The sequence below is a fragment of the Diorhabda sublineata genome, chromosome 3 (assembly GCF_026230105.1).
Source record: "Diorhabda sublineata isolate icDioSubl1.1 chromosome 3, icDioSubl1.1, whole genome shotgun sequence".
Lineage (NCBI taxonomy): Eukaryota > Metazoa > Arthropoda > Insecta > Coleoptera > Chrysomelidae > Diorhabda > Diorhabda sublineata.
Window position 1 is genome coordinate 33135993 of NC_079476.1, and position 13385 is coordinate 33149377.

General features: G+C 30.7%; 1 protein-coding gene across 15 annotated transcripts in view; it reads left to right on the top strand.

The window, feature by feature from the left end:
- Positions 1 to 13385, top strand: part of LOC130442133 (cytoplasmic dynein 1 intermediate chain) — a 56269-nt gene that overhangs the window by 5234 nt on the left and 37650 nt on the right. For 5 of the 15 annotated variants that reach the window (XM_056776200.1, XM_056776202.1, XM_056776208.1 and 2 more), the window contains exon 4: positions 6357 to 6389. The exons of 6 other annotated variants lie outside the window; for them this stretch is intronic. In XM_056776200.1, coding sequence (XP_056632178.1) covers positions 6357 to 6389 — 33 coding nt within the window. Of the gene's footprint in view, positions 1 to 475; positions 500 to 6356; positions 6390 to 13385 lie in introns of all 15 variants that reach the window. 4 more of the 15 variants (XM_056776197.1, XM_056776198.1, XM_056776201.1 and 1 more) reach the window with 1 other exon arrangement.

A 13385-nucleotide genomic window follows, 5' to 3' on the forward strand; every position in this document is an offset into this window, starting at 1 on the left:
ATTTCAGTTGGTATCTCATTTCATCATAACAACTTGGTCGAATGTTTCTCTGCCTTTTCTAAAACCTCCTTGGTACTCTTCTAACAATTTTCTGCGTATATTTCCAATCTTCTTTTGAAAATTGCTGCGAATATTTTGTAGTCACAATAATAAATTAATTAAATATATTTTTGTTTACGAATATGAAGAATATGATAGGAAGATAATCTGATCGTTCCATTTTTAAATTTTTGAAATTAAGTAGACACATCAAGTAACTTCTTTCTTAGTTTTGACGTTATGGTTAGTAATTGTTTAGTTATTTTGGACTTTTTGTTTAAATTCTTGGATTAGTTAGTTCTTTTGTCAATGAAAATATTTCTTTACTTGACCAATCGTTTTAATTATATTAGATATATTTTATTTTTATATTCTTATGCTAATGATTTGCTTGACAAATGCGTTAAAAACTGATTTTGTGTTATTGCTGCTAAAGATTTTGGATTTTGGAAAAAGTCTTGTGAGTATACAGTAGACAGTTTTTAGTTCATTTCTCAAGCTTTTTATTTAGTTCAAATGATAGTTGCAGTAATTCTAATTCCTGATAGAAAAGGAATTATAACTATATTTATATAATTCACGGTCAGCAATTCACACGAATTACAAAATCCAATCTCAAAAAAATAATATTAGCAGGATAGTATTTTTGTGCAACTTTCTGTCTAACCTTCAATTTAGTTCAATTTTTTTTTAAATATACTTGTATATGTCATGTGCAATCTAAACTTCTTCTATTCTGAAATTTTAAAAAATATTTTCTATTCAAATTACAAAACATTACATTTATTTTCATATTTTAACAAATTGATTGTACAAAGATGTTAAAAAAATGTATTAACAGACAATTGAATGGTGTTGTATGCAGTGATATTTATCTTTTACATTGATCTTTATAAACTACTAAAATCTGTAAACTGTTTAATCGAGTAATTTGTCGTTAAATTTGTAACAATTTCAAAACATCGGAGAGCTGATGAAAGTTTTTTAGCTAGTTAGCGGTTATTTTGCTTCTGCGTAGCGTATAATATTTGCAAAAAAAATCAAAAGAAAAATATTTTAGGAAACTTGATTTGTGCGATAAAGAAGTCTTACACGCAGCCGTAAATGCGATAAGGGTAGCTAATCGCGGCGATGTGATTGGGTACTGAGACACCTCGTGTTTACAGCACTATTTCACCTCAAATGTGTAAATGATAGTTATAATATTTCCGAATATTCGTCGTTCATTGGCCGTTCGATTCAAATTCCCACTTACTGTAACCAACCAAATCAAAATATATGGTGAACCCTCGTCAGTATAAAACATAAGTAAAGGGGAGTGCATATCATGGATAAATAAACATTTAAATACATTTTTCTACGTCCGTTATAATATTCACGTTTTTCTTTTGCATTCATAAAGAATATAATTTCTGAATCGGTCAAAAAGCGTGAAAAAAAGTACTGTAGCGGTTCATTTTTTCGCGCTTTTGAGTTGAAAAAAGTGCCGTAACGTATCACATTTTTTTTCTTCATATTCGTTCAAGAAGATCCTTTTGTGTTTAATTAAACGGAATGTAGTATTATTATTAATGATGGAGAGCAATATTGAAGAGAGTTTAAACTGCACACCAGAAGATGTTGTTGAATTGGCAACTGCAGCGACTATGAATCTTCTCCCTGAGAAATCCAGGGAATAGTCTTTAAAGTAATTTAATTCTTTTATGAAGCTTAGTTTGAAACTAAATCCAAAATGTGGAAATCTACAACACTTTGGTCGACTTATTCAAATCTGAAAGGCACCTTAAATAACGACGTAGACATCAGTAAATACTCGAAACTAATTGCATATCTGAAAAATAAATCAGTTGGCTATAGACCCAAAAAATCTACAACATTTGCCCGTGAAGAAATTAATAAGTTTCTGTTGCAAAAGGTATGACAGCAAAAAAATTTAATGTAAACTTAGATATTATTTGTAACATCTTTCAGGTTGCTTCAATATTCGGACTCGCAGGAGCTCTGCGGAGGGAGGAATTATATAAAATGAAGTGTAACGATGTTAATAATACCGGAAATGTTTTAATTATCGTAGTATCTGATACAAAAACTCATGTTCAACGTCAATTTACTGTTGGTGAAATATCTGATAAAACTTGATAAACATTTATAAAAAATATAAAAACCAACGAGCCACAAATGTCAAAGCAGATCATTTCTTTTTGCAGTGTAGAAATGGAAAATGCAAAATCCAATGTTGCCAATTCAAGTACCAATAGTCACTTCAAATTAATAATGCTCACAATTGTACTTTTGATATTACTATTACAAAATAAAAATCGATAAAAGTTTTGTCACATTTTTTTTAATTCTACGGACGTAGAAAAATGTTTGCATGAAACTCGTGAGTAAACTAACTTTTTTTCACTCGTAAGAATTCCCGAATTGTCAAACCGTGCTACTCTTGAAAAAAAGTATCACTTCACTCACTTGTTGCATAAATAACTAATTTGGTTTAGTATGATTGAAAGAAAGGAAATAAAAAACTATATATTGTACACTCCTTATTTATTGAAATAGTGTTTTTACACTAAAAAAACCGTTTTAGGAAATCACACCACTAGAAATCACTAAAAAAGTAACTATATGTCAAATTTAAAACATGATATTTTATGAACTTTTGATTTTTATTACTTTTTTGAAGGTTAAGTCTTCTATTATGTTTATTTAATTTGTATAATTTTAAATGTTTAATAATTTTTATTGAGCAGTTATCAACGATCTACCCACTCATACGGGTTTTGCAGTAAAGTTTAATACTAATACGTTATTTTTATGTTGAAATTACGAAAAGTATAAAAACTCCAAAGTCAGTAACATACAACTCACACTGTTCATGAGAATTATGTCAAATTTTCTATTTGCACCCATGTAAAAACCCATGTACAACCAAAAATTATTTTTTAAGTGCGGATCAGCTGCTCCAATGATCGTAACTTGTACTGGGCATGCACTATAGAAAAACCTGATTCTATACGAACTTCTCTACGTTACGGTGCTGACAGTATTCATTTTCTCTCTCGTTCGAGACACTTCATCTATACTGCGCATGCTTGAGAATTCGCAGAACCGAGCTGGAACCTCGGAAGATAGAGAAATCGTTGCATTTCTGTCATCCTTAGTCGCAACAGCTTCAACTTATGTTCGCGTTGTCTTCTCTTGTATTTGCACCCTAAGGTAAAGTGGAGAAAACATAAAAAAAACATGCGTTCTAAAAATTCTAATCCCCAGAAAAAAATTAGATTGTAATGTAAAAAACCTTATGGCTTTATTTTCATTTGTACTACTTGAAATTTTTTTGTTGGCGCGAGGAGCTCGGGCCCCGGCAGCTGCCAGCATACCTCGATCAGCTATCCTTGTACTTTTTTATCGCACTTTTTTACAAACTTAATTAACGTATGGAAATTGTTTATAACTGGCAAAATCGTCTGGCGATTTGCAGGTATTATTAAAATTACTTATCAATTACGTGATATAAATTTCAAATTCGTGATCAACTCTTGGACTATATTGATCTACTCTGATAATTTATATTGCATATGGTGTAAGAAATAATTTTGACACAATTTAAACCATTTTAGTTTGAGTTATTACGCTCTATTGAGCCAAAGAACATTATAGTTTGTTAATTACACATCACTCATTAAGTGATGTGACCAACTTTTTGCCTAAAATTGATTTTATTCATCGATGTGGTCTCCTTCAAGAGCAATACAATCATTTCAACGCTTCTCTAACTTCTCGATGCCGTGCTCGTAGAAGGATTTGTCTATTGCATCAAAATAGGCTCCAGTTTCAGAAATTGCTTCTTCATTTGAGCTGAATTTCTTATCTGCGAACATTTTTTTGAGATCAGCGAATAGTCACTGGAGACCGAATTCTAAGTGTAATTCGTTTAATTGCATTATCGTTGCCAATGACTTGTGAATCTGTGTATTGTCTTGGTGGAACAGTGGTTTTTTCATATGAAATATGAGACCGTTTTTCCTTGATACTTGCATTCAAACGATCCAACAACTCTATGTAGTATTAATAATTAATTTTCTCTCCCTTTTGGAGATAGTCAACGAACAATATTCCATGTGCATCCCAAAATACTGAAGCCATAATTTTCCCAGCTGACTTTTGTGTCTTTGGTCATTTCGGATATGGTTCACCGGCTACAGTCCACTCAGATGATTGTCGTTTTGATTCTGGAGTAAATTGATGGATCCATGTTTCATCCATTCTCACATAATTACGCAAAAAATCTGATTCATTGCGTGTAAAAATGGCCAAACACTGCTCTGAATCAACAAGTTGTTCTTTTTGTAAATTCGGCACACTGAAAAAAGCTTTCTCATAGGTAAATGTTTATGGATAATTGTAAACACACTGCCTTCTGATATTAGGCTTTAGCTATTTCACGCAATTTTAATTTACTTTTTTGATATTTTCTATAGTAACCACCTCAATTGGACGACAGAAACGTTCACCATCATCGGTGTCTGTACCACCACGTTTAAATTCAGCAAATCACTAAAAAATGGTGCTTTTCGATGGAGCACAGTCCAGATAACACTTTTAAAACCATTGCTGATCTTGCACAGTAGTTTTTTTTTGACACATAGGCTTTCAAATGCTGGTACTTCATAAACGTCATAAGGATTTGACAATGGCAGAGCCATCTGTGTGTCAGTCACATGAATTATTGAGTTATATTATATATATATATATATATATATATATATATATATATATATATATAGAGAGAGAGAGAGAGAGAGAGAGAGAGAGCTATGTTAAAAGATTTAAGTCTATCTGCCCACCAAGATATGACAAAAATGCGCAATATTGATACCAGCGATACATATAATAGTACAGTACATTAGTTGTAAAATGACTATATCAGTTTATCACAGTTGAAATAAAAGGTTTCTTTCTCCATAAAAGAGCAAAAGTTTTATCCTGTATAGTCCATGAATATTTCTTAACTGAATTTCAACTTTACACAACTTCAATGTACTTAACTACTCTTTGTTATTCTTCAAACTGGTTTTCAATTTTGATATTTTGGCTGTTGTATTCCGTTGAATTTGATTACCATTTCCCTAGGTGTTAAATTTTTCTTACTAGTTCCAACTATAGTCAAAAAACCCGATTTTCATTTATCAAAATTAATCCTTTGGAATCCGAAAATTCATTTGAGAACTCCATTTATACTTCAAATGATTTCTGTTGAAATTTGTAAAATCACTTTCCAGAAAATGATTTTCTCACAAGCGATAATTTGATCTCGAGCAATTCTTCCCATTTAGAACCCACATTTGGGAAATTGAAACAGATGATTATTAATCTTGACAATTGATATTGACAGTAGTGACACATTTTTATTACACTAGCGCCACGATTGGTAAGTGGCAGAACTAACTTTGTGTTGCTGAAATTTAGGTGCAAGTCGACCATCTTATTGGGTATGTTTTGTACGCTTAACTGTCGGGTGTTGATTTGCTCTCTTTTAGGATTGTCAACATTTTACTGAATAAATGGCGGCAAATTTAAATCATGCTTTAATTGTGGGACACCCATTACAATGTTTGACGTTATTTAGTTCTCTTGATTTATTCCTAGGAGCTCAGTATGTTGTTTCCATATTCCACCCAAAATTAAATTGTTGTTAGTGTTACGGAGCCATAGTTTTGAAAAAACTATTAACATAATAAAGTAAACATCTAAAAATTCAGATTATATTTCTTATGCTCTTGCTTCTATTCTCTTGTAGCAAACATATTGTACCCCAAAATTAACTGTTTGATCTCAGAATTATTTTCAACTTTGCTAATTTCCTAAGTTTCTTTATTAATTTAGTTGTTTCACATACTTCTCTTATATTTTTAGTAACATATTTCTTTATTATATAAAACTTTATCTATCATTTTTATTTATTTGACAATTGTATATTATATTTCTTTCCGTAGTTGCTGATTTCAAATTTATTTTCACCGGTAATTTTCAATATCTAGTTCTATATCGTTTAAGTCAAAACTGAAATATTTCTATACCCCACTGCCATTGAAACATTTTGTACTTCTCAAAATTATATTGAAAAAATAAAAAATTGTAATAGTATGTATAAGATAAAGGAAAATATTTGACCACCATTCAATTGTTTGCTGTTTTAAATTAAATTACTAGAGAAATTACGAGAAATTTTCGCTAATAGTAAAATAATTAGAAATAAGTGATGTTATATTCTAAATGCTAACAAGGATCTTCCTGTTCTTCTTCCCCGCTTAAAGGCTACATGGAGGACTGGTGGAGGCCCAGGAAAGGTACGGTGTGCACGTAATTTTTTATTATCAAATTTTTTTCTGTATACTGTTCCTATGCCCCTAAATATAATCTATTATATTGATGTCACTATATCTATAGTGAAATTTTGTACTAAACCTTTTTTAAAAGAAAAATATTTTTTTACTGAAGAAATACCTCTATATTTCAAAATCGTATTATTTCTTTGGAACCTTTCATTTTCATAACCAAGAAAACAATTTTTTTATACAGGACAAAATAAAGTTCATACTAAACTTGTTTCAAGACGCTCCTTTTTGTTGTTTTGTTGCATTACAATCAACTTTCTCGATTATGGCCGCTTGACATGATGCAAGACAACGTGCAATGCAATGCAAGACGCAAATTTTCTCGCTCAAAAGCATGCGCAGATGAAGTTCATCTGATTGTATCATGCAATATCTCGCGTTTACTACATTATCGGTTTGGTGCTATTTTTATTGCGTGCTAGTTGCAATTCTAGGGAGAAATGAGTTTCTTATCTGCTGATATTAAGTCTCTCTCCAGAGATTTCTCAGTTATCTTATGTTTTATTTTTCTTAAGAGTGTTTCGAATGTTTCTTCATTCATTCTCAAATATAACTTTGTAGGTTTACTCGTCCGATTCTTCAGCTAAACTCATGTATCCCCCTGTTCTATTTAGCTAGGTTCTGGCGCACCATAGCCTGGGTACACTTTTTCTTGTTTACTTTACCTAGCTTTGTTATTCTCGTTTTTAAACGGTCCACAGTATACAATGTAAGACTTTTATTAATGGAATTTTGATTAGTGGCAACCATGATGTAATGGCAAGAGACTTGCATCATGTCAAGCTGCGTTAAATTTTTAAAACTTATATAATAGAAGATACTTAATGGTATGAAGAAGTTTCTAATTCTAATAATTGGAGTGTATTATACATTGAACTTTATTAATTTCAATAAATAATCTGAATAGAACTTGAGAAATGTGACATCCACTATTAGAATATAAAGGGCGTACGAACAGAAACAATATTTAATGTAAATTGATGTCGTAACCAACTTTGCTAAAACAATGCACACTCTAAAACCTAATAAGCACCTAATTTTATTAATTTTCTTGTGTTTTCAGAATGGCTATTTAAAAAAAAAACTTTGTGGAATTGTAGAAAGCTAAAGTTTGCAATTTAGATAGTTATTCTGAAAATGAATTTAAAATTATTTTCCGTTGATGACCAATGTTGGTTCTTTTTTTATTTAATTTTTTTCTAGGGGATGTTGGAGGGGGAAAATATTTTCGTACTTTAAATTGTCAATTTAAGAATAAAAATCGACTTGTATCAGGTTTTTCTCGTATAGTACATAATTTTAAAATTGAATTTAATCCATACATATTGACCGCATTGTATGTATGGGGTTGAGTTGATTCTTTAGATCCAAACAATATAAAAATCAAGAAATTTACAAAATATCTTGATAATGATCTACTACTTTTTCCATTAATTTAAATATCCTATAAAATCCACCATACCTATAGGAATATAAAATAGTTCAGTTGAGATTCTATCTATAGTTAATTGTATTGTATTTTTTCAATTTTTTTTTTCATATTAACTACAATTTCGGAAACAATTCTTCCTGCCTAAGTTATGCACACTTTTAGGAGACAAATAATTAAACAAACAAAAATTATAAAATGATTATATTTTTACATAGTTATTATCTTAACTGAAATTTAACAATAAATTTGAAAATAGACATCTCTAATTTCTATCAACTATCTTATGACCTTTACATTTCTGTTGGTTGTTTTGGTTTTAATTTTATTTGTCAATTCAACATCCTTTCGTTGCTTTACTCTTTCCTTTGTCGGTAGCCTTAGTTTCTTCTTTACACTGTACCATACCTCCTTTCAAGAGTTAGTCCATATCTCTCTAAGGTGTAAGTTAGGTCGAAATTTGTTCTAAAATCATAACATAAAAATATATTAATAATGAAAATAAACTAAAAATAATAGGTAATGAATAATCATTTCCTATTTACCTTTTCAAGTAGATTTTGATGAAATATATGTTTATTAGGCTACCATATACACTGCGACCCAAATTGTGTCCCCCTTCTTATAGCGCTATTGGCGAACTCAGTGTTTACTGATCTTTTGAATCCACTCCTTTTAAAAATTTCAGAATTTGGGATGTCTTTAGCTGCTAGAGATCTTTGTCTTCTATTTCATATACTCCCAGGTATAGTGCCGTATTCCCCACATTTCGAGAGAATACGGATAAATATTTCGTCCTCTGCACAACAGAATTTGCACGGTGTATTCTCTGCTTCTAGCTTTTTTTGGGTGTTCATTAGGCAACAGTGCCCCGACCTCGCCTCTGAATTAAATCTAACACTGATTGGACTTTTCAAAGCTAATTTATTTGTTTCGGAAAACCTTAGTAAAACTGAAACTTCTTAACCTCACATTCAATTAAAGTCAGATTAGTTTGTTGTTTTGAAAGAAAACAACTTCTTACAGCCAACCTTGAAAATCATCATGTCCCAACTATCCCCTTCCTAATATCCAGAAAATAATTGGTATAATTTCAAGTAGATAATTTTACATTTGAAAAAGAATATTCAACATCATCGAAGAATTCTTTAAGCTTGTTAATATGAAAGTAGGAAACTAAATACCAACATTGGTCAAACCTAATAACATATAACTAAATAAAGCAAACATGTGCACCTACTTCTTCTTTTTTATGTCAAATTTTTTAAATATTTACTTCATAATTTTATCCATGATATGTATAAATGAAGAATTGAGATAATGTATTATTGCCTTGATACACCATAAACAGAATACACAAGTTGATTCTAAAAACTTCCTGTTATTTATTTATTTAATTTATTCTAATGGTCTATTATTAGATATTGAAAACATTGATCGTCTTTCAATGCGGAATATTTCAGATTTTATTTTAATTTGTAGGTATATTAAGCAATTAGCACAATTATTGAAGTTGAGATTATATATTTAATCATCTAACTATAGGTCTTACACTATAAAAATTAATACACGTCATATTTGACACCGTTGCCGCACTTTAAAAGTAATATGGAGATTGAGGAAATGTGAAACAATGAGGTTATGTTCATATAAATTATTTTTTGATTAATTCTATTTAATTTAATAAGTAAATTTGGGGCCTGGCTGTGAAAAATTATGTTAAAATTACTTATTTAACAATCCCATGATTTTATTTGGCACAGGAAATTCACTTGAATGCAATCAAAACATTACTAACAACATGATGACGAATTAGGGACTTTAGTATTGAAGTGGTAATATTGGTATCAAATTTGAAAACGAATACGTCATTAATTTTTATTATGTGTGACTAGGGTTGCCACCTTTTTTTTCTACAATTAAAGTATATTAATTAAATTATATATTAATTAGTATTATAAATTATATATTAAATTAAAGTAAATGAGTAATTCATTCTGTATCAAATTCAGAAATTCTTTGTTTTTTCGTCTCGCTTTTTGCTATTCGTCACAAAAAAGGTTTTTTGTGAATACATCTGAAACGACAGATTTGCATCCTTAATCATGCACATCATTACGGCCATCTTTAAACTTTGACGCCATTCACTCACAACACCATCAGTCATGAAGTTTTCCCCATACACACGACTCATTCTCCGATGGATTTCTGCAGCACTATGGCCTTCAGCCTGTAGAAAACGAATCACACTTCGCAATTCACACTTGGCGGGAGCATCAATAATAGCGGATATGTTTATGTGGCTGTAACACAACGCCGACTGACGCCTGTGTGTCAATAATAGCAGAGTGTGTAGTGCATGTTGGTTGAATGCAATCATGCGCTAAATAACCAATCAATGCGTTCGCATAAAGCGAGGTCGTAAAGTGAGATCGCGTAAACCGTATTTACTGTATTTGCAAGTTTTAACTTGTCGCAATAAACGACAAAATATAAATGTGCGCTTGTATAAAGTAAACAAGTAACGGATACTGTTATTATTGGTTGAAAGAGAAATTTGTCGAAGTATATTTTGAATTTTGAAATTTAATGAATGGATTATGGGATGGGCTAAAACTTTTGACCGGTATGTACGCATCTTACTATAAAGATGGTGTAATAAAGTGATTTCTCCATGAAGATGCGAAATAAAGTATTTTTACATAATGTATAATACTTTATTATAAAGTATGGGTGGCAACCCTATATATGACCTATAGGTCTTCATTATATGAATAACTAATTTCCACAGTTTTTTAATTAAAAGATAGTCATAGTATATGATAAAAATTATATTTTAAATTTAAATTTTAAAAATTGACACTGATATATCAATAAATAATAAAACATATCTAAGAATTAAACAAAAAGTACTAGATTAGAATAAATATAAAAATCCATTTTTATATTTATTATCCCAAAACCTGTTAACTACCAAACATTATTTCCAAATTCACCATAGTGCATACACACACCATTTATTTAAATTATTTTCACAACTTTCAAAACCCGATTTATTCAAAAGTATTATGAATGAAAATAAGAACAAAACATCCGCACATAAACTTTTTGGCTCACCAGTTGGTTTTTTATACCAGGTGACGCACAATGTAAAAAGTATTTGAAGTGTACGTTCAAATTGAATAATGCTCAAAATTCAATGCTGTTTAAAAACTGGAGAGAATTGCAAATAATAGAGCTAGGAAATCAAAGTCAAAAGTGATTCAATTTGAAACGAAACTTACGATTCCAATTTCAAGTAAATTAAATTAACAGTTCCTTAGGTGTATTACTGATTACCAGGTGCTTTTCCTTTGGTTCGTGTCTCGTGTTCGTACAAGAAGGACCCGAAGTCTCCAGTAGTTTGTGAAACACGTCTCCGTTGGTAGTTATACGAGACATTTTTCGCGCGTTTCTGATCTTGAAAGTCTTGTAATTCTTATTCCTACAATCTTGTGCCTCTTCCGATAATACGCCTACTGGGATAATCTACTTTTGCACTATTTCAATACCTTGCAACAAAATTTTATAAACTGTGGATGGCTTGTAATACAATACCATACCATCTGGCGTTTCTTTTGAAAAGAGCTGGAAATGTTCTGGGTCGATCATTGCATTGCTATTTATGACTTTTAGTACGGTAGAAATGTACTGTTTAAGCAGGCAGATGATTTTTGATCTAATCTTCATATTTCAACATGTTTAGTTTGAAAACTGATCTACCAGATCTCCAAGGAAGCCGGAACTTTCTTGGTAATCACAGCTGTTTTCAATACTTATTTAAAATTCATAACTTATAACGGTCTAATTTGTCTGTTGCCCAGTGTGACTGATGTGTGGCTTAGTACCATCGTAGAGCAGGGGGAAAACTTGATTTTTTCTTTCTCCCAAAAATTATATATCACTCATTTATCACAAATTTCCATTATTCTGACATTGGGCATAAATTATTGGAAATATCCTTGAAATAGAGAAAAATTCATGCTGCTCCTAGATCCTGTAAATTATATAGTTTGAGGATCACCAAGTAGATAATCGAAATCAGGCACCACTGTGTGTGACGTGGTAGCATCTTTCAGTTATTGTCAATAGGCTCAGTTTAATTTTTTCTGAAATGGAGACAAAACGTGGAGTGTTAAATATCGTTTCAGAAGGCATTACTGAGAAATCTCCGCATTCTAAACAAATAATTTTACCTAAACAATGACTGCCTGCAACGAGGTGCTGGTGGAAATAATCGCGCCTTCTTTGTGTGACCTCATAGGCTTTTTTTTTAAGTCAAATACATCGTTTACGTATAATACTAAACAGGATTGAAATAGTATATCAAAATATAAGTATCAAAAGGCTTTTCATTCCAGCATTCGTTTCATCGAAACTGTTACTGCAATTAACTTCTGTTACGAGTGTTTTATACTATTTTCTCTGTTTCAACTTTATTCACATTAGGGAAATTACATTGTCGGTTGGTAGTACTGATGTTTGACATTTTGGAAATATTACTAGAATTTAATGGTCAAAAAAAAGAAACATCCTGTCGGGTAAAAAGTTTCAATTTAAACCACCAGAATTGCGGGGCGTTGCCTCTACTACCATAATTAATTTACCTGTTTATAAAGTGACACATAAAAATTTCAATATATTAAACCATCCATTCATTTTAAGGTTAAGTCCTTCTAATAAATTTCTTTGCTGCAGTATATTTTGCCCACATTTACTGTGTCTAAAAACTTATGATTTATTGTAAATGATATCTTAAAATTGAAATTACCTCACATCATCCTCACATATGACTTAAAGCATCGTCCAGTCAGCTATCAAAATGAAACTGTTTTTCAGGGGCACCAACCCATTACAGAAAATAACCAAAAATCGTCTATTCTCACACGAAAATGCTTGCGAGAATTACTTTGTTCTAATAACGAAACAGAAAAAGATTATTAAACGATTCAGTTTTGAATAAATCGAGTTTTGAAAATAATTCATTCTTTTGTGGTATAATTTCTACAATATATACAATATAGATGATTGATTTTCAGTTACCAGAATGATTCCTACTTTATTTCTAACAAAGCTATTGTGAAATCATATTAAATTGATTCTTCTTGAAAAATTTCTCGCTGTAAATAATCTAAACACAATTGAAAGATAATTAGCCCTATATTGAAGAGATAGTTATTTTTTCAAATGTGTTTCTTTCATTTCCCATTAACAATATCCGTTGGCTGGTGAAGGAAAGTCGTATCGTTATAGATGATTTTATTCTTTTTACCTATAGGTCTTTTCACTGATGCCAAGATATGAATGAAATAGTGGAAATTATAGCCAGACATAAACTACTGTTCGAATATTTATATGTAAGACATTTAAACGAAAATTGCAGTACTCAAACGGTTTGGTTTGAAACCTATGAATTTGTTTTTTATTATGTTAACATTATTTTATCGCATTTTTACAGAAAACTAATTTTCATTCATCAT